Source organism: Cyprinodon variegatus, unplaced genomic scaffold, assembly GCF_000732505.1.
Source record: "Cyprinodon variegatus isolate N-32 unplaced genomic scaffold, C_variegatus-1.0 Scaffold279, whole genome shotgun sequence".
Classification (NCBI taxonomy): Eukaryota; Metazoa; Chordata; class Actinopteri; order Cyprinodontiformes; family Cyprinodontidae; genus Cyprinodon; species Cyprinodon variegatus.
In genome coordinates this window covers 572,067-596,755 of record NW_015150732.1, presented here as the reverse complement: position 1 = coordinate 596,755, position 24,689 = coordinate 572,067, and the positions used below count along the sequence as shown (strand labels likewise).

Genomic DNA, 24,689 nt, shown 5'->3' with positions numbered 1-24,689 from the left:
CTGGTTAGGTTAATTGGCTTCACAAAATTCTCCTTGTGTGTGTGAAGAGTTGATGGTCCTGTTTGTGTCTGCATTGCCCTACTGTGGACTGGTGACCTGTCAGGGGTGTACCCCCTCTCTCATCTGCAGATAGCTGAAGATAGGCACCAGCACCCCTTGCTTTACTTTGTGTATATATATATATTTGTTTTATTATAATTAAAAAACAAAGTCGGTTGAGCTCATGATTGTCCCCAGTTATCAGATTAACCTTTGCTCATTTTGTTTATTTCTATAGTTTTGAGTTTTCTGAATCCAAAGAAATGGGTGAAGGAAGCAGTGATATATTGGCACTGATGTACAACAACACACACAAAAGAGCACCAGTGTGCCTTATTTTCCACCCACAGGAAGAAAAACATTAAGTTTTATGCCCCCACTACTCCGTACCCTCACATTATTCTTCCGTTGTCCCGTTCCGCTTCCGCCCACACATCGGTCTCTGAATGGTCATATATCTGTTTTCAATGAGCGCTGCTGCCGCTGGGTGATAACCCATAGGACTCCAAGTCTGGCTTCAACTTCAAAAGGTTCAGCCATTTCAGAAGAGGATTTCTACTCTCCTGTTGTAGTACATGAGCAATACAAGTGCTCCTAATGTTAAATTGTACAAAATATAGCATCAGAGATACAGTAGATATAGAAGAATAACAGTCTCATAGAAATTATGTTTAAAGAACAACTGATCTTAGGGACCATGTTCTATGAATAACATATTTTTAGGTTGTTAGAAGTCTAAATGGAGAACATACAGTACAAGAAAGACAAAGCACATTTTGGAAATATCGGACACAACAGCAGAGCCTGATAATTACCACGCTAATTTAAGACTATTGTTACTTAATACTTGTTACAGATGTAGTTAATGAAATTAAAACATCATACTTTTTTATGCAAAAGAAGAGACATAAAAATGAATGCATAGTTAAACTTAGACCTAATTATATTTTTGTCATTGTTTATGAATGTCTGGCTCCCTTGGCTGGACTTTGGCAGGATCTATTTTGGGTGTGATGGGTCAAAGACTTGGTGACTTTTGCACAAAACATTTCACTCTAGAGTTGTTATAAGTAATTATACCTATAATTATTAAATTTTGATGTTTAAAACTAAAATGTTTGATCCTTGATATTATGTGCACCGTCATATCTTTTATTTTTTCATCTTTTTGTTTGTTTTTTACTTTGAATAGTATTTTCTGTTCAGAAATGTGTTATTTTCCTTTCCCTAAAAAGTCAATTTTATTTTTACTTTTTTGGTATTATACCATCTTCATATTTTATTGTTTTGGATGTACCTTTATGATTTACTTTGTGTATTTGCTTAGCCACTGGCACAACTGAATTTCCTCTCTATGAGAAAAATAAAAAAAAGTTAATATTCTATTCTATCATATTCTATCAAGCAGTCTGGAAAGGAAACCTGCTCCATTATATTCAAACTGGTTTCATCTTCTAATTTGTGAGTAATTTTAGTTTTTATGCAACTATAAGCTTTCTTTTTCTCATTCATTTTTAAGTGAACAAAGTATGAACAGCAATCTTTATAAGCCCCAAAGCAGTGTAGTGTTTGTTATAGCTTTCCAAAAAAAGGTTAACTTTTGTCATTCCATTGCCCAAAAAACTACAATATGAACATTTCATTTCTAAACAGACACTTCAGAAACATGTTTAACTCGAAATCATTGAATTTTACCTAATTAATTTTGATTTTTATTTTTCAACAAAGTAGAAACAAGCAGAAGTTTCCCTTCCTGCGTAGCAACAACATCAAAGATGCATCGTACTTCTGTAGAAAATGTAGTTTCCCTTCTATAATCTTCTTAAACCTTTTGTCTTGCCTTTAATATTTTTTAAACTCCTCACTGGCATTGAAATTAGCTATCTTTGACTCTTCTCTTAGCAATTGGCACCTTTCTACTGGAGAAAAAATGATCAAAGTTTTTTAATTTGAGATATTGGTTAAAATAATCCAATATATAATGAAAGCCAGTATTACATGTTTATCATTTTACATCCTCTCTTCCAGAAGTTCCATGTGCATTAATAAAAATATAGTTTCTAATAGAATGGACATGTACCCTAACACAGAAACAAATGTGTTATTCAGGTCTAAATTTGATGAGTGTTTGCCGGTTTTCTGGAGCATGAGGCCCTGTCATGTTTGTTGCTTTGGATTTGGTTCCTCTCTCAATACCTCTTTGACATTACCATCATTTTTATTTTATTTGTTTTATTTTAATGATTGACAAGTGCCCCAAGTTGTCAGGGTAAATTCATGTAAGTCACAATTACATCTAATTTTGCAATTAGTGCAACTTGCTGAATACATGGTACACGCAGTGCTCACATAACGCATATTACTATATCTAAGCTGAACTGGCCTGGCATATCTGGTGGACAAAATATCTATAATATAGTGTCAAACAATTATTAAAACATTTTTTTTCCAGTGGGATCTTCCCTTCCCACTGCCTTCATCTGTCAATAAACATATTTTTGTGATTTACATACTGACTTACAACGTTTGCATAAAAATAAATAGCATTAACCTCTTGTCCCCTCCCAGACCAAGGGGTTAGGTCTCCCCCCCAACACACACACACACACACACTCCTCTTGCTCATCTTGGAAGATCAGTAATCCCTTAAGGTGTCCTGGTTTCCTTAGTGGTCAGGTCTCATCAGGCTGAACTACCTCCTGTTTGCACAGATGCACCACAGTTCGATACTAATGCCATATCACTTTGCCCCTCTCCTTCTCACCTGCATCAGAGATTGACCATAAAGCATGTGGAGGAATCTCATCTCAGAATACAAGTGTCAGCAATCAATTTTTCTAATTCTAAACCTAAAAACATTAACCACAAAAAAGAGTATAATTACCACAAAAACACAAAGTATAATCAGTAAAGTGAAAGCTTTAATTGCAGCTATTACAGTAAAGACTCATATGTCATTGTATATTTTCTGACACTAACATTAAATTGAAAGTATTTGATTGATATTATTGTTTGTGTTTGGTCATTGGGCCTAACAATGACCCTTAAAAGCAGAGTATGAGGTCATCAACATGTTAGCATCAGACCTGCTACCAGCACCATGCCTGAACTTGCATTACACTTGGAAACAGAAACGTCAATGTTATTCTTGCCTGCTGATAAAATTGTAACTTTCGGCGTGACAAGAGTGTTTTCGGTTTGAGATGTTGTGTAAAACAGCATGTGGTATTTTGTCTTTTCAAAACGAGAACGCACTTTTGAGTGTCTTGAAAATCTTCAAGTCATGTTGCTAGAACAGCTCTTCCTCCTTCTGCTTCATGCTTTTCAACAGACCCCGGAGCTCCCCGGTGACAGTATCAAACAGCCACTGAGATGTATTCACACGTGGCACAGGCTCTGATCTAACTCATGCCATACAGTACATTTGTAGCTGAGAGCTACACTTGTGCTCGTGTGATGAGAGATTTGGTAAAATGATGAGATCAATGCTCTCCCTTTGGCTGTAATAAAGGTTATGAATTTACATTACAATGTTTGGCCTTTAGTGGTTTATTGTTGAAGGAATATAAATGTTTGTTTTCCTGCTCATAGTTTGAAGCAGCTTGAGATGAGGAAAGAAACCTTCTTACAGAGATATTTGATTCACATGGATTTCACTCCAGGGGTTTTAGGAAGTATTTCTGACAAAGCGTTAGCAGAGTAATCAGCAGACAGCATGAAGTCTGATCTCTATGTCTGAAATACGATTGTACGCGCTGTAAATAGATATTTTCCATAAGATCTAGTATTGGTAACATATTTTGCTATTCATCCCAAGAATTCCCCAGGCCAAAAACCTTTATTGCCATTTTGAAACAAAATTTAGTTTAGTGCAGCTTTTAGACAGTAAGTGAACATTTCTAACGCGTGCAGCAGTGATCATATGCAAACAATGTGGGAGAAAAAAAACATGGTGCAAAAAACACATTGATGTGGAAGTTCAGAGCCTTAGTATGTAAGGTGCAAACATGCAGTGTTTTGGTTTGGTGTTATCAGTGTGATACTGAGTTATGATTTAGAGTTTTTTTTATGATTTAGGTTTTTCATAACACTGACATTTAAATGTCACAGGAAAAAAAACATGGTCTTCATTATAAAGAAGCAGCTAATACACTTGTTTTAATATTTTAATTGAATTATTTATTTGAATATAATAGAGATTGGTATAGTTTTGACAAGGCAAATGCAATGTTTTTTCATCTGAACATTTATCCAGGCTGCCCCCTTTCTTCTTCTTTTAAGAGAAGAAACTGATAGATAGCAGATGACATTTTTAAAAGAGTTACTGCAGACTGATCAGCTGCACAGAGGCTGTTAGAGTCGATTGAATTATTACCATTTTGAAGAAACTGGTTTAAGCTTTTTGACGTGATACAGCGTACTGCTGGAGGCAAGCTACAATAGAAACCCAACAATTTAATATAATACACTATAATATAATAAAGACAGTAAAAAACATTCACTTTTAGTTGAATAGTGTCCCTTTTCTACAGCTTCAAAATTAAATTCATCTTTTCTGTCGTGGCATTGCCTGCTACTTGTTTCCCCTTACTAAACCATTGTCATTTTTATTTTTTTATTGCCCTAATGGACATGCTTTTTAGTGCGGCTGTATTTTATCACCGTCATTAAAAGGAATGTGAGATAAAAAGCTCCATCTTTGTGAAGAGTAGTTGTATTGGTGTTTCTATGGCAGTTAAGCACAGAGTCTGCTGTCTGCTGTGTTAGAATTGGAGTGAATATAATCATTAAATGTTGGGTGGTTAACTAAACAAGAAGGGAAGGACAATATTTTCATTGATTTGTTGTCTGCTTTATTTATATGTTTTTTCAGCCTTTAATATTATTGAATTGGTCTGATATTAGATTTTGATATTCTAAAAACATGCAAGAGAGGTAAAAAAAAAAGCTAAACAAAGCATTTGCTTTTTTATGACACTAGTTAGTAATTCGGGGGCCATTCACCACATTTAATAAGACATTTTTGAGAGCAAAAATATTTAATTCTAGTGTAGCAGATGGAAGTAATCAAAGTAAGTACTTTAACACCACGATGAATAAGATCCTACTTTTCTGGTGGGACCTAAAAACCTGGAAATTTTCCTGCTCTGTTTACTAGAAAAAAAATGCAACGTGACAGATATTTTAGAGTGTTTGAAATGATCAAAGATAGTAGCAGGCAACGACTAACAGACAACAAAGCTGCTTGCTGGTTTCTACCTTTACCATCTCAAACAACTCAACTATGATGTTGATTTCTGTCTCAATCTTTTTTTTTATTTTTGACTTGCCTTTCTTATATTGTGTACAAACCCGCTCCTGTTTCACTTTTTTTACATTTCACTTTTCATTGCACTCATTTTACCCCCCATCACCCTCCTACACACCCCCACCTGCAAACACCAAGCTTTAGCTTGGCACGTTTTCCTAATCCCACCCAAGAGACATGACAGAACCTGTGATCAGAGGTCTGCCTTGCTATCACCCAAACAGATGTAGTGCCAGCATGGGAGCTTGGCTGTCACCGTGAATGTGTTGGACACATATTATCTTTTTATACACCTGCTGATTCTGATGCATAACATTTAGATCTACTCTCTCTGGGGTGTTTCTCAAAGAATCTTTCTTTGACCTTACCTTGTTTACATCATTTAGCTTGATTAGGATTAAATTATTTATAATAAGTGACACATTTGTATTGTGTGTGTTTGCCCACCACCTTTCGAGGCAGAGCCTCTGCCCTATCCATGTCCAAAATACCTGCTCTGGGCCTTGTAGACCTATTTTTTCTGGGTCGTGACCGGGAGTTTGGGGCGGCCAAAGAAACCTGCCTGCTTGTGATCTGAATTTCAATGTGAAGCGCGAATCAGTGCAGCCCCAACAGAGCCCCGTGGCACAGAGATGGGGGGAAAAAAAGTGGTCCTTGCTTAAAATGCAACACTGTTTAACTAAATTAATAAGGTTTTAAAAACATATAATGTTAAGGCTTTGCTTCAGAACATAGATCAGCTTTCTTTTTTTGTTTGTTTTTAATTTTTTCTGTCCCTTAGTTCCTGATATCGTTGTTGGGTGATTCATGGTTTAATCATTGCTCTATTTAATGGGATGCCAGAGGAAAAAGCTGGAGCTTTAAAACTGCTTGTCAGCTGGCTTAAAGAAGGCTCATACAATTCTACATCCCTTGGATGAATGAGGAATATGGCTGTGGGATCAAAAATTTTTAATTTTTCTGCTTGGGTTACCTGTGACTCCCTGCTTTGAGACACAGAAACTCTTGCCCCCTGAACTATAAATATCAAATGATATTTATTGATGTCCTACAATTGTCTATTGGTCATTCATTGTACCTTTTGAAGATATACGTTTTCCAAAGGTTTTTTTGTTGTTATTTTTGTTTCATAAAGGCCTGTATTATAGGGAAACTAATGCTAAACTATATTCAGCCTTCTTTGTAGTTAATGTGCTTTTCATTAAAAAATATTTCAGAGAGCCTATAAAAAAGTTTATAATTTATTAAATCTATTTTTTTTAACTTGAGCCTACAAGCTTCGTTAATGTTGGCTAATTTCAATAACCCCCACTTCTTTTCCTTTATAGCCTTTCTTAAAAAAGCTAACATTATTAATTGAACAGTTTTTTGTATACCGTATGTCCCTTTTAGTTCCCAAAATTTGCCAACATTTCCAAATACAATACAAACAAGTATGTTTAAAACTATACACTAAAAGAAAAACTTTTTGCTTTACATTGAGCCTTCCTGTTATCTGCTGAAAGTGATGTTTTTTAATCACTGACAGCAACATGAAGTACAGGTTCGTGTTAAATAGGGTTTAGTACATCAATGTTTCATCTTTTTATCAGCAAACTTTGAGTCTCCTTCCACATGTACAGTACCAGCTGTTGCAAATAGAAAAACCATGTGGTGCTTCCAAATGCTTAAAAAGAGCCATTTTTTTTTTTTTTGTTATTGATTGGTTATTATCGTGTTAACACCACAGTGTGAAGGTCTAACATCTACCATAGTGTTTAAAACATCTGTTTTGTCAGCTTTATTATTCAAAAAGTTTTTTTGGTAACTCATCACCACTGGCCGGGGATATGTCTGTTCAGCCATGCCAGTTCTTTTCGGCCTGGTACTTAAAAAGTGATCCTAAAAGGATTTTTACTCTGCCCGCAGTCAAAGCCACATAAAGCTAAAGTGAGAGGAAGTCATTACTCTCTCATAACGATAATGTTTTAAGGTGGGCCTTGTTCTCTCATCTTTGGCAGACAGCTCTGGGCTTTATTTCTTTTTGATTGTTACATGCCATTACATGAAGATGATTACTCAAATGTTATTCCCCCATAAGGGGGACTCCACTGCAACAGATTATCGAGGTCGTGTTTTAGTCTCAGCTTGTAAGAAGGGATATTAATTTAAGACTTCAGGGAGGTGCATTTGATGTCAAACTGAAAGAAAAGACTATCCTCAGAATTGGTTCAGCAAGCTAGTCAGTTGGTTGTCAGTGAGACATTAGGTGAGGATGTTGCTTTTGCGTATGGATATGTCTGGGTGGGTGTGGGGGAGGAGCTTTTAGGGGGAAAAGGGAGTTGCTGACAGTTGGGCATTGCAGAGGCCTGTATAGCTGATAAAGTAGCCAAGTTAATCAGGTAAATAGGCCCGTAATGAAGTGCGTTTGTCTGACGGTGTTGCCAGCCCAGTGCCAGACGATCCCACTGAGACTCTCCGCTTTCTGGCTCAATGCTACACACACCCACAGTACCAGACCCACCATATACACACATACAAACCCACTGGAGACAGATTGAATTGTGTCTAATGCATATTGCATTTTCCCTGACAAGATGCCACCGCCCACATACAGTAAGTGCCCATGTTTTCCCGGCTGTCTGTAGATGGTAGAGATAATGGCTCCAGGCCTGAGCTGATGGCTGGAAGTGTCTCCACCACAGATCAGAGATGACATCTTTCGTTACAGAGCCAGTTTCCTCAGTCGTAATGTTTTTACCGTAGATGATGCTCTGTCAGAACTTTGTTCAACAGAAGATTTGGTGCTTGGATTCTATCAAAATCTGATTTATAAATATCTATCAAATTTAATTCAAACTCTTAAGACTTTTAAAGAGAACTCATGCCATTTTTTCCTATTTGTTCTTCTATTTTTCTTATACATTTCAGAGCACATAAATGTATCAGATGTGTCATGAATGCTAATCACGAGCCTTTCTAATTCTAGCCTTATTTTGCCCCATGTTCACTCATAATGGCATGAAAATAATAGGTTTCAGCCAGTTCTTACACTTTAATCACAGACAGTAATTGTAGATCAGAGAGACGAGGTGACATTTCAACTCACCACCTTATGAGAGCTAGCAACCTGGAAATAGCCTAACCACTTACCTTGAGTTTCTAGAACAGACTTTACAATTACTTTAAAAAAAAAAAAATTATATGACTAATGGGGGGAAATATAAACCCTTAGTGTTGTCATCTCATTTTGCACATCTAAAGCCCACTTCAAAGGAAAAATTCCAGAGGATTAACTGAGCTTTATCACCACAGGAAGATATTATCATCATTCAGAGCCTAATTTTAACGCTGAAGTTGTGCTAATCATCACCTATTGTGTCTTTTAATGTCTGGCATATGTATATTTAGAAAGTTTTAAAGCTTGCAAGAATCAGTGCAAAACTGAAACCCTCAAAAGGTGGGAAGCATCGCAGCTTTCACTCTGATAATCTGATCATCTTCCTAAAGAACGTTTAAATTTAGACTTGTTTTTTTCAGATATGCAAACAACCTTTTCTAGCATTGTAATTTAATGCTACATATAACTGGCTAGATGCATTTTCTGCCAACAAAATTAGAAAACTGTTTAAATGGTACTACCCTTGCACAAACCATTTTTGATCGTTAAATGTATTACAATGCATCGTTTTAGGCTTCAGGTTCAATGTATAGTGTATGCAATTTTGAAAATAAAACAAAGTTTACAGAAAAAAAAATTCCTTGGCTTCCTTTTGTTGTTCTATCAAAAATAAGATCCACTACAAAACCAGAGCCCACCTGTCTCCAACCTATTCATTTCTCTGCCACCCTGTAATTCTCCATTGCCGGTAGTATTCTCTCACCCTCTCATATCCTTTCTTCTCACCTTAAAAGCAAAATAGCTACCTTTGCAGGAGACTTTTATCCCGGTGGACCGAGAAAATGACATCTCAAGGTCTAACTGGGCTATCAGGCCTACAAACTCGTACATATTGTGCACGAGACAACAAGGGAGCATGGGGTGTAAAATGGAGCGTGGCAGACACAAAGGAAGGGGAGCAGAGAGAAGAACGAGGGTCATTCAAAAAAAATTGGTAAAGCGACAGGGCGGAGACAGTTGAGACAAAAGAGCAACAGGCTCAAAGGAAATGATGGTTGATCAATGAGCCATGCAAAAAAAGATTCAGGTTTCTTATAGATATTTTCAGGCCTGAACTTAAAAGTTGTTTTATGATACAATATATGGCTGATCCATTGATATCCGCAGTGTAAGTGACATATTGGAGATGACATGGCAGGTTTTTAGAAATCTTTAATAATAGGATACTGTATAATTAAACCTTCTGCATCTTTCATTCTTAATTTCCAGATCAGCAGAATAAAACCAACATGTCTACCTAATGCTTGATTGAAAATGTTGAATAGCTTTCTTCATCTCAGCAAGCAGACAGATAAGCAATCCAGCCCTGGTTACTTAGGACATACAGAAGGCAGCAAGTGTTTCTCTGTCAAACTTCGATGTTTTTTCACGGATGAGTCACTGGATCAATGGATCACAGCTGGGACTACGTTTAAGTTTTAAGATAAGAGAGTGGAACTACCTCCTGGTTTTAGCTACTCGAGATTCCCTAACAGATAAAGAAACATTGTCTTTTAGGTGCCTTGATGTAAACAATATAAGGGATTTTCTAGGATTTATGCCAAGCGCAGCTGATAAGACTGGACACATCTTTTGAGTGAGCTGAGGCCTCATACACTCTGTGTCATTGAGTTGACCAGCATTAAAATTCTCACTTGGAAGTTTTTGTGACAAGGATGTTGGTACTAAGTAATATCAGCAGACATATCCATTTATTATGACTTATATTTTAAAATGATCACTGTAACCTTGCTGAAATGCAAAATAATCAGAAACCAATCATTTTGAGTACTGAGTCATTGCATTAAGAGTATTTTTTTTAAAGAATTAAGTCTAAAAAAGAATAAGTAAATGAGTCAACCCATTTAGTTTTCTTATTAAAAAAACAATCAAAAAAGAATATAGCTCTATCAGTATCAGGCTTAATGATCCTAAGCCTTGGCCATGTCTCAATGTCCCACTGCTGGTGTTAGAGTTAAAATTGCTTTTTATTTTTTTATGTTAATACAGCAACAAGAATATTTTAGACTACCAATATCCAAAACTTTAGATTTGATAAATTTACCCTTTTTTATCAACTATAATAAATCACCTGTCCTCCTATCTTGGCAGGAAAAGCATTGCTTTTGCAACTAGAAAAATGTGGGGGTGTGTTTGGGATGGTGTGGGTTGTAGTTGGGGGGGATCTGGGGAGCATAACATAGTCACAACATCCAAAGGAATGGGGAAAAGTAATATACTTTTATATCTGTGTCTTAAAAGGTGACAGCAGTCACTGTGATACTAGGAGATGTTTGACTAAGTTTAGAATAAATGTGCCAGAGAGCTGCGATGCAGCTTGAAGTTTCTACTACACACTGAGCTTTTGATAAGCATAGAAGCATGAGGGACATAAACATCTGATCCTTCTTGTCGATTTTGTCTCATGTGTGTTTGATAAAGAAAATAACAAAACAAAAACGTCTCTTTTTATCACAGATCAGCACTAGCGCTACACTCTAACAGAGAGTGAGACTAAGAGTGTCGACCCTCTGAAAAGACTTTGTTAAACCTAAATAGATTATGATGGAAAGTTTTCATAGACTCCCCAAAGTATGTATTACAACTAGTGTTGCGCCAAGGCCATATTTTGGCTCCAAAACAATACCCGATACCTGGCTATGCAGTATTGGTTGATAACTATGCCATTTGTTTGAAATTGATGTGTGTGTGTATATATAAATAACTGCATACTACTTGGATGTAAAATAATTGCCATCATGGCTTTGCCAAGCTGCTGCCTACCTTTGTGAAGCTGGAAAAATACTAAAACAAAGTGAATCCAGTAGAAATTTGTATTGCCTACCTGGAATGGGTGACAATAGTTGAATAAACTTTTGGCTCTCAAAATGGTATCAGTGCCCTATTTGATGGTACTCGCCAATACCAATACCACCATTTTAGTGCTGGATCGGGGCCCCGCCCGGTACTGGTATCAGTGCAACGCTAATTATAACTTAACGCTTTTTGTTGAAATCATAAAATGTATTGCATAAATTGCTTGAATGTTTGGCCACTCCTAATATAAGAGTTTTTACATAGAAATTGTTTGGTTTCCTTTAGTAGACTTGACTTTAATGCTTATTCATCAATTCTCTTGAATTTGCATTCAGGAAGCACAGAAATCATATTCTAAAACTTTTTTTTTCATTACTCTCCTGTTGGGACTAAGAATCCTTTAAAGTGTTCACCTATAATCAGTATACATTTGTAGCTGTGGGTTCTGTGAATATTTGAATGAAACAAAGTCAGGCTTCGGTAATCAATTCATTCAATCCTAAACACATTTACACTATTTATGTGTTGATTTCCACTGGGAACTTAGTATTAAAATGTAGGTGGACAAATAAAAAAAAAGAGTCTATCTAGATGTCCTGCTGCAAACAAATTTACTTTTTCATTGCATTAATATACTATAATTTATGTGAAAGACTTGTGACCCTTTATACATTTAGTAAATGCTGCAGAGATTTTCAGCTTTTTGCCATTTCGCAATTAATGCAGGGATGCTTTTGAAAATTTAACAATAAGTGTGCTTATTTTGAGCTTTGGCTTAAAAATGCCTGAGACAGCAGATTCAGAACCGAAAATGTCTGTTTGCCAGCTCTCTCATTTCAGCTTTGTCTTTTAACGCTTATCTCCTTCTCAAGGTTAAATGATTTTGGAATTGTCTGCAGTAATTGGTTCAGTATCTTCCATATCATCCAATGTTTTATGTGCTTTTGAAAGAGGAAAGCAGAACAGACTTTTCTTTTCACTAAAACAGATTCATTATAATTGTGCTGTCTTTTTTCCATTTCATGAAAAGTGTTTAGGGAAGCTGGGAGTGTAGATGGAATTTTAATTCCTGTGGTTTGCTGCTGTGGCAATTTGCCCTCAAAACATCCAATGGCAACGGAGTGAAACGTCCTCTCCTCCCCTCCATGGTCCCGCTGAAAAGTTTTGGGTTTTTTTGTTTTTTCCCTGCCAATAAAGATGAAAGTGTCCTGCTTCTGGTGCTAAACCTGTGCCGAGGTGTGCTGAAATGCAATACCAGCTCAGTGGTGCCTAACACAGCACTGTAGAAATTTATAAAGAGCTATAAAAACAAATGAAACAGAAAAAAGAATGAGGTGGCAGCGGAGAGCAGGGGAACATAGTACAAAGTGCTGGCTGCTAAAAATACCAGAGACTTGTTTTACAGTTTTCACCCAGGAGAGCAACGGATCTTCCCGTATTTTAGAACGATCTGTTCATTTAGGATTTTTCTACCGTTTGGAACGCAACGCTGTTACTCCCTAATCCCCATTTGTAATTAAATGTGTGCTGAGAAAGTGTGCCAACCTGGTTACGTAAAGCCACGCTCTTCTAGTGACACATTGTACAGAATGTACACCATCCATCTATCCCTGCTTTCTCCCCTTTGTTTCTTACCTAAATCTGCCTTTTTTATTCTTCTTCTTTTGTATGATTCTCTCTCTCTTCCTCCGTCACTCACACAGAGAGGAGAAATAGAAGAGGTGGAGGAAATCAAGCCATGTCTGGCCATGTGAGAAATTGACAAGTCTCTTAACTTCTCCCAGCAGCATAATTTCCAGAGAGACTGATCTTTAAGAAGAGAATGGTTTATAGACAGGGGGTATAGTTCCTAACCTAATAAATGCAGGCTCAGCAGTTTATAGATAGAAATGTGAATAAAATTGCACAACTTTGCATTATGTTAATAATAATATATCTTGATTGTGAAACTATTTAGTGAGTCTGACATCCATTACCTAATGTCGGTCACATACTGCTTTACCCTGACAAAAATCTAATTACCCATCAGCCTCTGATTCAGCCTGTTTATCTTCAATTGTCTTTTTTTTTTTTTTTTTTACTTTGTTGCCTCATTATTTTCGTTGTTTCACAACATGATGCTGAGGCTGCAACAGAAATGGGAGACAGATTAAGTTGAAAAAAAAGTCTAGGTTAATTTATAAAGTTTCATCCTGGAAAAACTTTGCAGTGCGAAAGCTCCCTGTGGGCGAGGGCAGGGCATCAGGCAGTGTGTGTATCAAACAATCAATGGGATCAAACAGCCTTTTACCTTTGTGGAAAGGAGCCTTTCAGCAGCACACAGGTGCAAATCTATCAGGCTGACGAGCCCTCCGCCCTTGCTTCCTGCAGAAGAAGAGAAAAACACAAACAGGACAACTGGTGGACTGGAGTTTATCGTCACAGTGAAAAGCAGTTAGCTGTTGTTGACTGTGCTGCCCTCTCAATGGCTTTCAAGTTGCGCCAAGAGCAACTTCACCTACCGAAGAGAGAAAGTAGGAGCATCTGGAAGCCTAGTGAAGCTGCTGTTGCACAGCCATAAATGTATGGAAATTATATGTTACTAGTCATCTTATTTGAAGAATCTATATAATGCAAAATCAGCTGGTAATCAAGTGATATTTCCCTTGATTCATGCATTTATCGTCATAAGTTCTGCTATCGGAGCAGCAGCCCCTCCATATTCTGTGGAAACAAGCAGATGACAATATATCTGTAGGTGTGCCCTCTTCAAGAAACGCCTACCTTAACACTGGAAACACTTTCTTCAATTAGAAAAGGGTAATGTGAGGCAGAACATGATAATTCTGCTTCAAAGCTTAGAAAAAGGGGCTCTTTTAGCAGCTAATCTAGACAAATTATCTTTTTGTGGCTTATATCTATGTCGTGAAAATCTGTTTTTTAGCCACAAGAGGTGTCAAAGTCCCATGTATTCAGGGTTGGGAGAAAGAAATTATACTTAATAAGGAATTAACACTCTGGATTGCTAAGGCATTTTTTAGTATATTGTAAAGAAAAGAAGCTGCAGGAGACTGGATGTTTCACAGAAGTACACAAGTTTCAATATCCTCATAAATGAATTGTATTTAGAATTGTTTACCTTTATCTGTCAAGGAGATGGTGCTTAAATACCGATATCACTAATCCAGTTTTAATTAGTAAAACATTTAAATGCCTACAGTACATTGAGTTGCCCAGCTTAACTGTGCAGCTTAAGGTAGGTACCCCTACAAACTGGATGGAATCCCTATTACAGACTTCAAGATCCCCAGAGCTGTATTGCTGCTTAATCAGTATAAAGGGAATATGAGTGATGGGTATATGCGTTTTTATTGCCTCTTTCCCTGAATGTCTACAGCAATGCTACCGCCATGGCATCCATCCCCAATTGTTTTCCCACAATCCTCAAGATAAAGAACAGATGTTTCAGAACCTGCAGCATCCGTTTCAGCCTTTCTGTGGAGGAGGACTTTCATCAGTATTTTCATTCTATCACCAGCATGAAAGGATGCATGCTGGTAATTGTATGGAAATACACAGCAGGGTTTTGTTTGGAGCAGCCCTGCAGGGCATCCCCTTTTAAGCAGGTCTTTCCATCAGTGTATTCTATTGGCTCACCTGAATATAGATATTCAGATAAGTCCATTGAAAAGGAATCATGTTGTTCAAATTTGAAACTGTTTATCGTTTTTTTTTCCTTCTGTGGATAAAGCTGGCACTGAATCTAGAAATTGTTTTAGATGAGCCCTGTGAGCTGCTTTGCTCTCCTTCCCTCTCTTCATTGCTAAATATAATCCAAGCATGGTGGATATTTTTGCATTCAAACGGACTATTATACATATCACTTCTTCCCTTGGTCTCCCAGGTCTCCTGACACACATGCAATTTGGAGGCATGAACGCCTCTCTGTATCAGGGAGCCCTGTTCCAATGAGCTTTTTTTTTATTACTCCACTGCACAGAGGCCAATTCTCTTGGAGATCCAACCACTGCAACAACCGGGTTCATCCATGCTGCACTTAGGACCCAGATATACTGTCACTGCATCGATAAACATTTTTAATAATCTCATTACTGAAGTACTGAGCATGATCAAAATTTTTAAGAACTCACAATAAACTAAAACACAGTGGAAATCATCCTGATCTGGCTGCACTGGATAAATGTATCACAGATGTTGAAAAAACCCTCCATATTTAGCTGTCTTTAATGTTATAATGATCTCATAGTCCTGTTTTAAGAGGTTCCAGTTCTTATTGGTAGTTTCTGACTTGGAAGTTTATATGTTTAGGGATGACATTTTTCTCTACACAGCAGGTGAACATTATGGGAAACAGCTTACGAGTCACTCTTCTTTAAATTTTTCTCAAATCAGCAGTCAAGTGTGTGCTTATGTGTTTCCGCTACAACCGAAAACTATGCTACTCATCAGTCACCACAGACCACCATTAATTATAAAGTTTTAAACCCCTTGAGGAAAATGCCTGCCTGTTTGTTTTGAGCAATTCATCTTTTGGTGGCATTAGCTACTAGAGGGGCTTTTCAAAGTCACCAATCCATGATTTTCCTCTCCTATGAATTTAGACATTCTTGACATCTTGACAAGCCACAGAAAGCTGCAGGAACTACATTAGTTTATGATCTTTGCCACCTTTTATTATTGTGTGTTTCAAAAGTATGAATATAAGCTGTGCTGCATATAAGTGTGAAAATGTTAAAAATGAACAGTGTGTAACTGGGAAAAAGAAGCTGTCTGAAAATCTGCAATTGTTAACGATTTAAGAGGTTAAAAAGAGAATGATGCGCTACAAATCCAAGTTCTTCTTTATTATAAAATAACATGTTTCCTTATGTTATAAGTTTAATGTATTTAATTACACCTGCAAAATGGAAATGCTTATTGTAAGGAAAAGTTCATTTAAAGTTACCTATACTTGAACAGGGTTAAAACAGAACTGATAAAATTCTGAAGTTTCTTTTTTATTTCACTAAATTCATATTTTAATTCTTATACATCATGATGCTGTAACAAACAACCCTCACTCGCATGTTTGGATTGGAAATATAAACCTAACTGCACCACCTATGTTTTTGAGCCTAACAAACAGCCAATTAAAAATTACTTAAAATACACTTTTTCAGCAGGTAATGTAAAAATAAAGAGACCTTATGTCAGGTGAAGAAACGTGTTATCATCTCTGCCTGCCAACACTTATTCGAACTGTTTTTCAGCATTTTGAGAAGCAAAAAAAAAAAAAACTGCGGATAAAATGTGCATGCATATGTAGCTATATCAAGCATGGGGTTTCTGCCTGTTTATCAGGTTGAGATGCTTTGAGAAAATGGTCAAATGCTAACTAAGGTTGAATAATAACAGGAGATTCTGCACCAACATCAACAAACACGGATTTTATATCTCTGGTAGCACAATAAAACAGCGTTTGATTCGACTTTAATGAAAATAATTTGGCAACATGCAGCTATTGCTTTGCAAAAGCTGGCTGAGTGAATGAGTGTGAGCTCAAGCTCAGTCATAGAGAGCAGATTCCAATGGGACCCGTGGCCCTATGATGATTTATTACCGCTTTTCTTTTATGCCAGTTTTTTTCTTTTTAGTAAAAATACTGAAATATGACCAGGTATATTTAAAGTATTTTTAAAAAGAGATCAAGGACTAAGATCCATTTAAACTTTTGCATTACTAAAGTGTTCACTGATTGAATTTCTCTCTCTTTCCCCATTCATTTGTCTCAAAAATGTAAATTAAGTGAGGATTATAGTTAAAAGCATCAACACCTACAGGGAAAGCTCAATAATCAACTAAAACTTTGTACTTTCTTGAGGCCAAAAAAAGTTATTTTAACCTGAACAGTTGGCGATAAATTTAATAGGATGAAATCAATGTAAAAAGAAATGTATGAGTGTTTGTATGCACAAACTGAAAATTATTTTTACCAGCTCACTCCCTCATTCCAGCCCTGAATATTGGTGAAGCTCATCACTTAATAGCGTTCCTCCTCCTCATCTTCTCCTCGAGTTGGACTGGTAATTATGTAAAGTGTGGGGTTTATTGAAAAGCACACACTCACCGCACACACACACAAACACACGCTGAATGACAAGCAGCGGCTTAATTAGCATCTGAAACGACATCCTCAGTCCTGCTGATAAGTCTCTTAAGAAATGCCAAATTATGGAGGAGTAAATACGGAGGCTGCTGTGTTTTGTGTGGGGTGTGTTAATACAGCTTTAAACACAACCAGTCTGCCTTCCTACCAAGTTCTGTCACCTGCTTTGTCACCAGATGTGTGTTATTAGCTCAGCACTATGTATGAATGATGGTTATCTCAGCAGCAGCTCTCCCTTTTCATGGAGCTCCATGTTCTCTTTACCACTGAAACACCATGATTAGTTCATAGATTTGGCTGCTTCTGCTTTTTTTTCTTTTTTTTTTCTCCAACCTCCAGCTCTGCTGTGAGAACTGTTATTAATCTTTGCACAGAGTCACAGCTTTTTCTGATTTACCCTTATTTCTCAGACAATAAAAAGCAGAGGAAATGTAGTTCATATATATGAATGTGTGGTTTTAATTGTGGTTAGGCTTGTGGTGTAGGATACTTATACTAATTCAGGACTGAACAAGACAGAAAAAATCACTGAAAAACGCAATAAGATTAATCAAACCGCTACTATACACAGAGTACCAGGTGCAAATGAGCAAAGACTATGAAGATTCTGGTTGCAAACTCAGTTGACTGCAAGTTTATTAGGCCAAGATTTACAGTATGCGCCAATTTATATAGAGTTAATGAGGGAGTCCAGAGAAATATGAGACAAAGATGTTTGGAAACATAAACTAGCAGCCTGTAGGATCTGTAAATCCCTGCAGCAATGAATGGCTGATTGTCACAACACAAGATGTAAGAAAAGAAAAAGCTGTGGAAACTTTCACATTCAGAATTTATTATTTCTGATGCATTTTTGACCAACATTGTTACTCTAATGCAGACATCATCTGTGCTGTTCTTGTGAACAATCATAGTAATGCTACTGTTTTGTAGCAAAGCAACATTAAAGGAATCTGAAGGTGTTTTGTTTTACTTTTTTTCTACACATAATAAATGTGTGGTGTGCTTATGGAATTAACTGTGCAACAGTGGTTTAGAGGTCCAATCATTGTTCTGAGAACGCTCTCTGTCCTGCAACTACGTTAATTAGTCTGACTATAATAATCATTTTAAACCTTGATTATTTGGGGATTTAAAATGGTTTGGAAAAAATAGAAAAGCTCATTGAATGACTTAGACACTGAGGAAAAGGTCACTGTTGCAGCTTATTATGGAGCGTACACATAGAGGAGGACCGTTTGGAGAAAATGGTTATTGATCTTTTTCAAAACGGCAGATATCTTGCATAGACAGGGGACATATAATGTCTTTGTGTCACCACTGCAAGCAGGGATTCTATAAACAAAATAACAAACAATGGTGGTTTATCTTTTTTAATAACGCATAGAACTCTATTCGACTTCCAATACGTCTTTTCTAAATCAATTTGGTATATTTCTCAGATATATATATGATGATTTTTTTTTTTTATATATATATATAACTAATTATTTTGCATAATGCGGCATCTGTTTCCTCTCTTTACAGCTAAACAAGAAACAGACTAAACATACTGAGATGCTCTGTAATAACACGTTTTGTTTTGCTTTAAGTTAGCATTAAAAAAAGATATAAAATCACCAGAAAAGTTAGTCATTTACAAAATAGTCAAACATTTTATACTAAAGTAAAAGGAACTTTAGGCATGAAAAAAATTTTACACTATTTTTTATTTTACCATGCATTTAAGAATAATGAGAATTCTCATTTAAAATGGAGATGTTTAAATGTTTGAGATCCAGATTTGTTTACATTTCTATACCAAGTCTCGATTAAAACGATGTAAAGAATAGGGCTGGGAAAAACAAAAGTGCAGCTGAAATGTTTTCTTTATCTCAAAGCATGCACAGGAAGTTTTCCTGACATCTCTAGTCTAAGGATGGTGTTCACACTCTTCATGACTGTTACACCTCTAGCTTACAATGTTGGGCCTGATCTGGTCTTTCAGATCAATCACTTCCTCTGTCAGTCAGGAGAGCTGTCTGTGAACAGGCTGCTCTACATGCATATGTGGATGTTTGACGTTTTTTTTTTTTATTTCATCTGTGCGTGCCTTAGAGGAGACAAGATAAATCTGTGCAATCTAAAAGTGAGTAAAACAATGGCGAGCCAAGCTTTTGTTGTCCTCTAGGCAACTGTACTCAAACAGCAGACGGCTTGTTTGCAGAATGCATCAAGCAACAACCCCAAAACTTGCAGAGAAATGTATGCAGGGCCCTCATAGTCGTACGCTATTCATTGCGCTAAGTGTTAGACTTATTTCATGCTTGCATAATGAAAATTCCAACATCATATAGGTTTCAGTATCCCTGTCTTGAAATCCAACAGGCAATTGGACCTACCCCCCTTTACCATGTATATCTATCTTCTTTGAATTCTCCACAGCCCCTCATCTTCATCCGTAGCATTTCTCCACTCCAATAGTGAAGCATTACTTAGGTCCATATAGGCTCTATTTTCTTTTAAAAACTGCAATGTCAAACCACATATTTCATGGTTGGATACCTTTTTTAATCTGTTTCTCTCTCTCCCTGAGAGTCTTCCCATGCACTCCAAGCGTTCCTCCTCCTCACTCGGTTCTCGGTTTCTATTTAAGCTCTAAAGGAAGAGAACAAATTAGTCTGGCTCAGCAGTTCATGATTTCTCATTGTGCATTGTTTGATTATAGTGTGTGAATTTTTGATGGTGTTTCAGTATGTTTGCGTATGCCTCTTGGATTGTAAACTGTACACTAAGACATCTTACTAAAAGAGGAGCACAGGCACCAGCTGGTGTGTTTAAAAAAGACATTAGGCAGGAAAAAAGGAGAGTACAGTGTTTTTCAACCTTGCTGGCAGATTCATCATCCAACAATGCAGCTGAATATTGGCATGCCAGGCATGTATGTGTGTTTCCTATTAATAATATATGAGAGACATGGATTCATTCATGTCCCAGTGTTCAAGCCTTTTTCTGCTTTCCTCAATGATCACTTCTTTACAGAGGTTTAAGTGGAAAAACTATGAGAAAACTTGATTTTCTGTCAAAGTGGCATCTATTTCCTGTTCAGATCTATATGGACAAATTACATACTGGTGTTTAACTTTGTTGGGTCTGAAAAACCTGAGCTGTTGTGCTGGGCTAGTGGTTAGAGCATTGCGCTTGGGTCCCGGAGGTTCTGAGTTCAGTTCGCACACACTCCCATAGCCTGCCGCTGTGGGCCCCTGAGCAAGACTCTTAACCCCAGACTGCTCCCTAGGCACTGAATAGTGGCGCCCTAAGGGAATGGGTCAAATGTAGAGAGTGACTTTCCGTATTGTGGGACAACAAAGGGATTTACATTTTGATTTATGATGGAATAAGCCCTGGACAAATACGGCCCCCCTTTCAGTTAAACCAATGACCCACCCGTTGTTACAGTACCTCTGCTAAGGAGGTTATGTTTTTTCGGTTGGGCCTCTTGGTTGGTTTGTTAGGATTATTTGGGAAACTTCTGAATTTTGGAATTAATTTATTTTCTTTTCATTATTTTTATGACATTTTTACCCGAAGCGCGCCTCATGTCCAGGAAGAATCGACTACATTTTGCTGATGATCCTGACCATAATCCGGATACAGGAATATTTTTAAAGGATTCTTCTACATTGTGAGAAAGGAACAAGTAGTTCGCCCTAAACCAGAAGGTAGCAGCAGTGACGTTGGACTTAAAAGTCTGAAATAAGAAAAACGACTCGAAAAGCACTCAGAGAGCGTAGATCTCCAACAAGCAGCACATTTTGCACCTAATTTTGACTCATAGAAACAGAAAAGTAACACAAGATCTGGATCATTACCCAATTCTTAATAAAGGATTCTTTGCATGAAGCACACCTCTGGTAAGAATTTCCCGAAAATCTGTTAACAGCTTTTCAATAAATCCTGCTTAAGAACCAGCAAACCACCCAACCAGACTCTTCCTGATTAGCAGACTGAAACTTTGAGTGAGGCATGGCTCCCTTCTTTTTGGCTTTTGCTGCTGCCACCTTCTGGTTTAAATTGGAAATGCTTGATTCTGCCAAATATCTTAATCTTTTTCAAAATTAATGTATCCGGATTATAATCTGGATCATCACCAAAATTTTATGGATTGTTTTTTTTTTTTGGCATCATGCTCACCTCTGGTAAAAATGTAATTATTTTGTTACCAAACCAACAGACACCACTGAAAACATAAAAACCATGGCACAAAAAAAAAAAAACACTTTATTTTTAGCAGGATTACTTCAAAGGTTATGGACTGATTTTCAGGACATTTCTACCTGAGGTCTGCCTCATGCCAAGGAACAATCCAATAAGTTTTGCTATGGATCCAGATCATGTGTGAGTTTTAGCTATCATTCTAATTTGGCAATAATTTGCTGCTTGGTCTGCACTCTCAGGTCCTTTTTGGTTTTGTAGTTGTTGTTTTATTTTATTTTTGGTAGGGAGCATTTAACACCTGAAGTGTTTACTGATAAACCAAAATGTACACTGATCAAAGCTTAGTATAGCTGTACACTAAGTATGGCGTCAGAAAAACAGGTAGAAAGTTTCATTAGCTGACCACAGAATCAGTTCAGTTACTGAGGTTTTTTATTTAACAATTACATATATATTATAAATCACTGAGTATTTTTTTTTTTTATTCAGACCACTATTGTTGTTATAAAATACTATAATAAAACAGTTCATGTCCTTTACCTTTCATATTTTAGTATTAGGATGGAACCTGCAATTTATCTTAACAAAGAAAAGATTTACAACAGTTCAATTCTAAAAGGTATATTCAATGTCCTTTTACCCAAGATAAAGTATTCATATAATATTTCCGTTGTCTGAATATAATTTGTTCAGTACAGTTGTGATTTTTTTTTATGGACTTCAAATGATTGAACTCATTTTGCTGGAAGTAATTGTTTCTGCAGAGATAAAACATATCTTTTGAAAACCTCACATATAAAAGTAGGATCATAATTGGAAATTACAAATTTTAAGTTTTTCAATCGATGTTGAGAAGTTTGATGTACCATAAACAGACACCTGTTGTTGTTTGTCTCTCTTCAAGTCAGCTCTGAATAAAAAGAAAATTGCTAAATGATATTTTTTATCCCTTTTTTCTTTACAGAGGCTTCTATTTTATCATATGATGGCAGCATGTATATGAAGGTGGTGATCCCTAACATCATGCACACTGAGGCAGAGGATCTCTCCCTCCGTTTTATGTCTCAGCGGGCCTTCGGCCTGCTCATGGCCGCCACGTCTCGTGAGTCAGCAGACACTCTGCGGCTCGAGCTGGACAGCGGAAGGGTCAAACTGACGGTCAATCTAGGTATCGTATGAGTCGTCACCGCTTGCTCAAGGGGAGCCCTTACTCATTTTTATATATATATCATACGTTTCTTTCTTTAAAGAAAAAAAAAAATTAACATGTAATAAACTTTCTTTGTAGACCATTGTTGTAGTTGCATGTTAATGTTTCCGACTTGCCTGATCTGTAAATTCTTCTGCCTTGATGTCTTGACGTCTTTGTTTATTTTTCCTTGTATTGATCTAACACTTAACAATGTTAGCCATGTTCTGCTGCCTATCTTTTGAACATTTCATAGATCATTTACTTAAAGTAGATATGCATCTTTATTATTGTTTTAATACATTTCATCATTGACAGTAATTCAAGTAGAAGCATGGAGATAGTTGTCTGCTATTTATTCAGAAGTAGTTCAGGTAGCATTGTTACAGTATCTTGGTGCCTCATTCCTTTTTTTTATCATTTATTTATTTTCTTTTCCCTCATGGTAGAAGGTTCACCTTTGGTCTAGCTGGAATCTCCCCGGCCTTGTTCAAAGATGGCACTCATCCCTTCAAAGGCCCAGAGCCTGCGGCCCGTCTGGCAAGCAGCCCGAAGCCACAGCAGCCAGCTCGCCCGCAGATGGTGGCATGAGTGGCCGCACTAAAATCAGTAGAAAGAAACAGCATCTAGCCTAAAACGATTACCATCCAACAGATCAAACAGGTCTGATTCATCCTAGAAGCTACAGCTTTGAAAAAAAATCTGAATGAATTAGTCATCTCTTTCACAAATCTGAACAAGGTTAGGCTACAGAAGCCAGTTTTAAGTAAGACCAGATGCCTTTGATGGCTGTCTAGGCCTCAGAGCGGTGTTGGTGCTGTGTGGCGCGAGGCTGTTTGCTCCCACTTTTCTGTTGCGGTTGACGGCACATGAGTTACACGGTCCCATTGATTTCTACCCACATCAGGATGAACCCAGCTTACTGATCTAATTATAAGTCATAGCGTTTATAAAGCAGCTCATAGGTCTTAAAGTGAAACTGAGTGCAAGTCAAACTTTTTGGGCTCTAGAATTAATTTTTAACATATGAGTAGAAAAACTAAATTTAAATATAGCAATTAGCCATTTACTAGTACAGTAGTGGTTCAGCAACATAGGACAGAGACAGAGCCGGCCCTACGTAGAAGCAAGCTAAGCTGCTTAGAGTTAGGTCAGGAGTCCAATAGAGAGCCCATCAGATCCATTGGCTTCTAAATAAAAACAATATAAGATTTATCTTAAATGTAATGATTAATATAAAGTCAAGAAGTTTTTTAAACAATTAGAAAAAAAGTAATATTAAGTAATAAAATCAGTTTATTCCAGTTGCCTGATGGCACAAACAGTCAACCTTGGCCTCTGCTATTCCAGTGCACCACAAATTAACAAGTAAAACTAAGATAATAAAAAAAAAAAAAGATTTTTATTTTAATACAACATCACGATTTAAAGAAGCAGCAATGCATTGACTGAAACATTATTAGAAAATATATAATAATTGAAAAGATGTGTAGCAAGGTCTTATGGCATTACGTCTTGCAATCTTAGAAGGCCTTCAATTTATCATCGTCACATCCAGAAATTGGTGTGAACACTTAAAACTGTACTTCCTATATAATGTTTCACTTTAAAGTAAGACAGGAAGTAGCTCTTTAACTGTTCAATGGTTCTATGATTTTATCTCCTAATAAACTCCACACTAAAGACTGACATAACTCTGTTACACATGCAAATTTTACATTTGGCAGCAATTTTCGGACACTTGTATGGGAGAAAAGTGTGAAAAGTGATGGACTGCAGCTGCGCACTTCTCAGTGGAAATTCAGTATTCAATAGTCAGTCATGACACTGATATGGAAGCACTCAGATATCAATA

At 36.9% G+C, this 24,689-nt stretch overlaps 1 protein-coding gene across 10 annotated transcripts in view; it reads left to right on the top strand.

Annotated features, from left to right (window-relative positions):
- nrxn3 (neurexin 3) overlaps nt 1-24,689 on the top strand; it is a 380,526-nt gene that overhangs the window by 123,613 nt on the left and 232,224 nt on the right. For all 10 annotated transcript variants that reach the window (XR_001481465.1, XR_001481464.1, XM_015383267.1 and 7 more), the window contains one exon: nt 22,610-22,813. Coding sequence is in view for 8 of the 10 variants with exons in the window: in XM_015383267.1 (XP_015238753.1) it covers nt 22,610-22,813 (204 nt within the window). In the remaining 2 variants the exon portion in view is untranslated. The remainder of the gene's footprint in view (nt 1-22,609; nt 22,814-24,689) is intronic.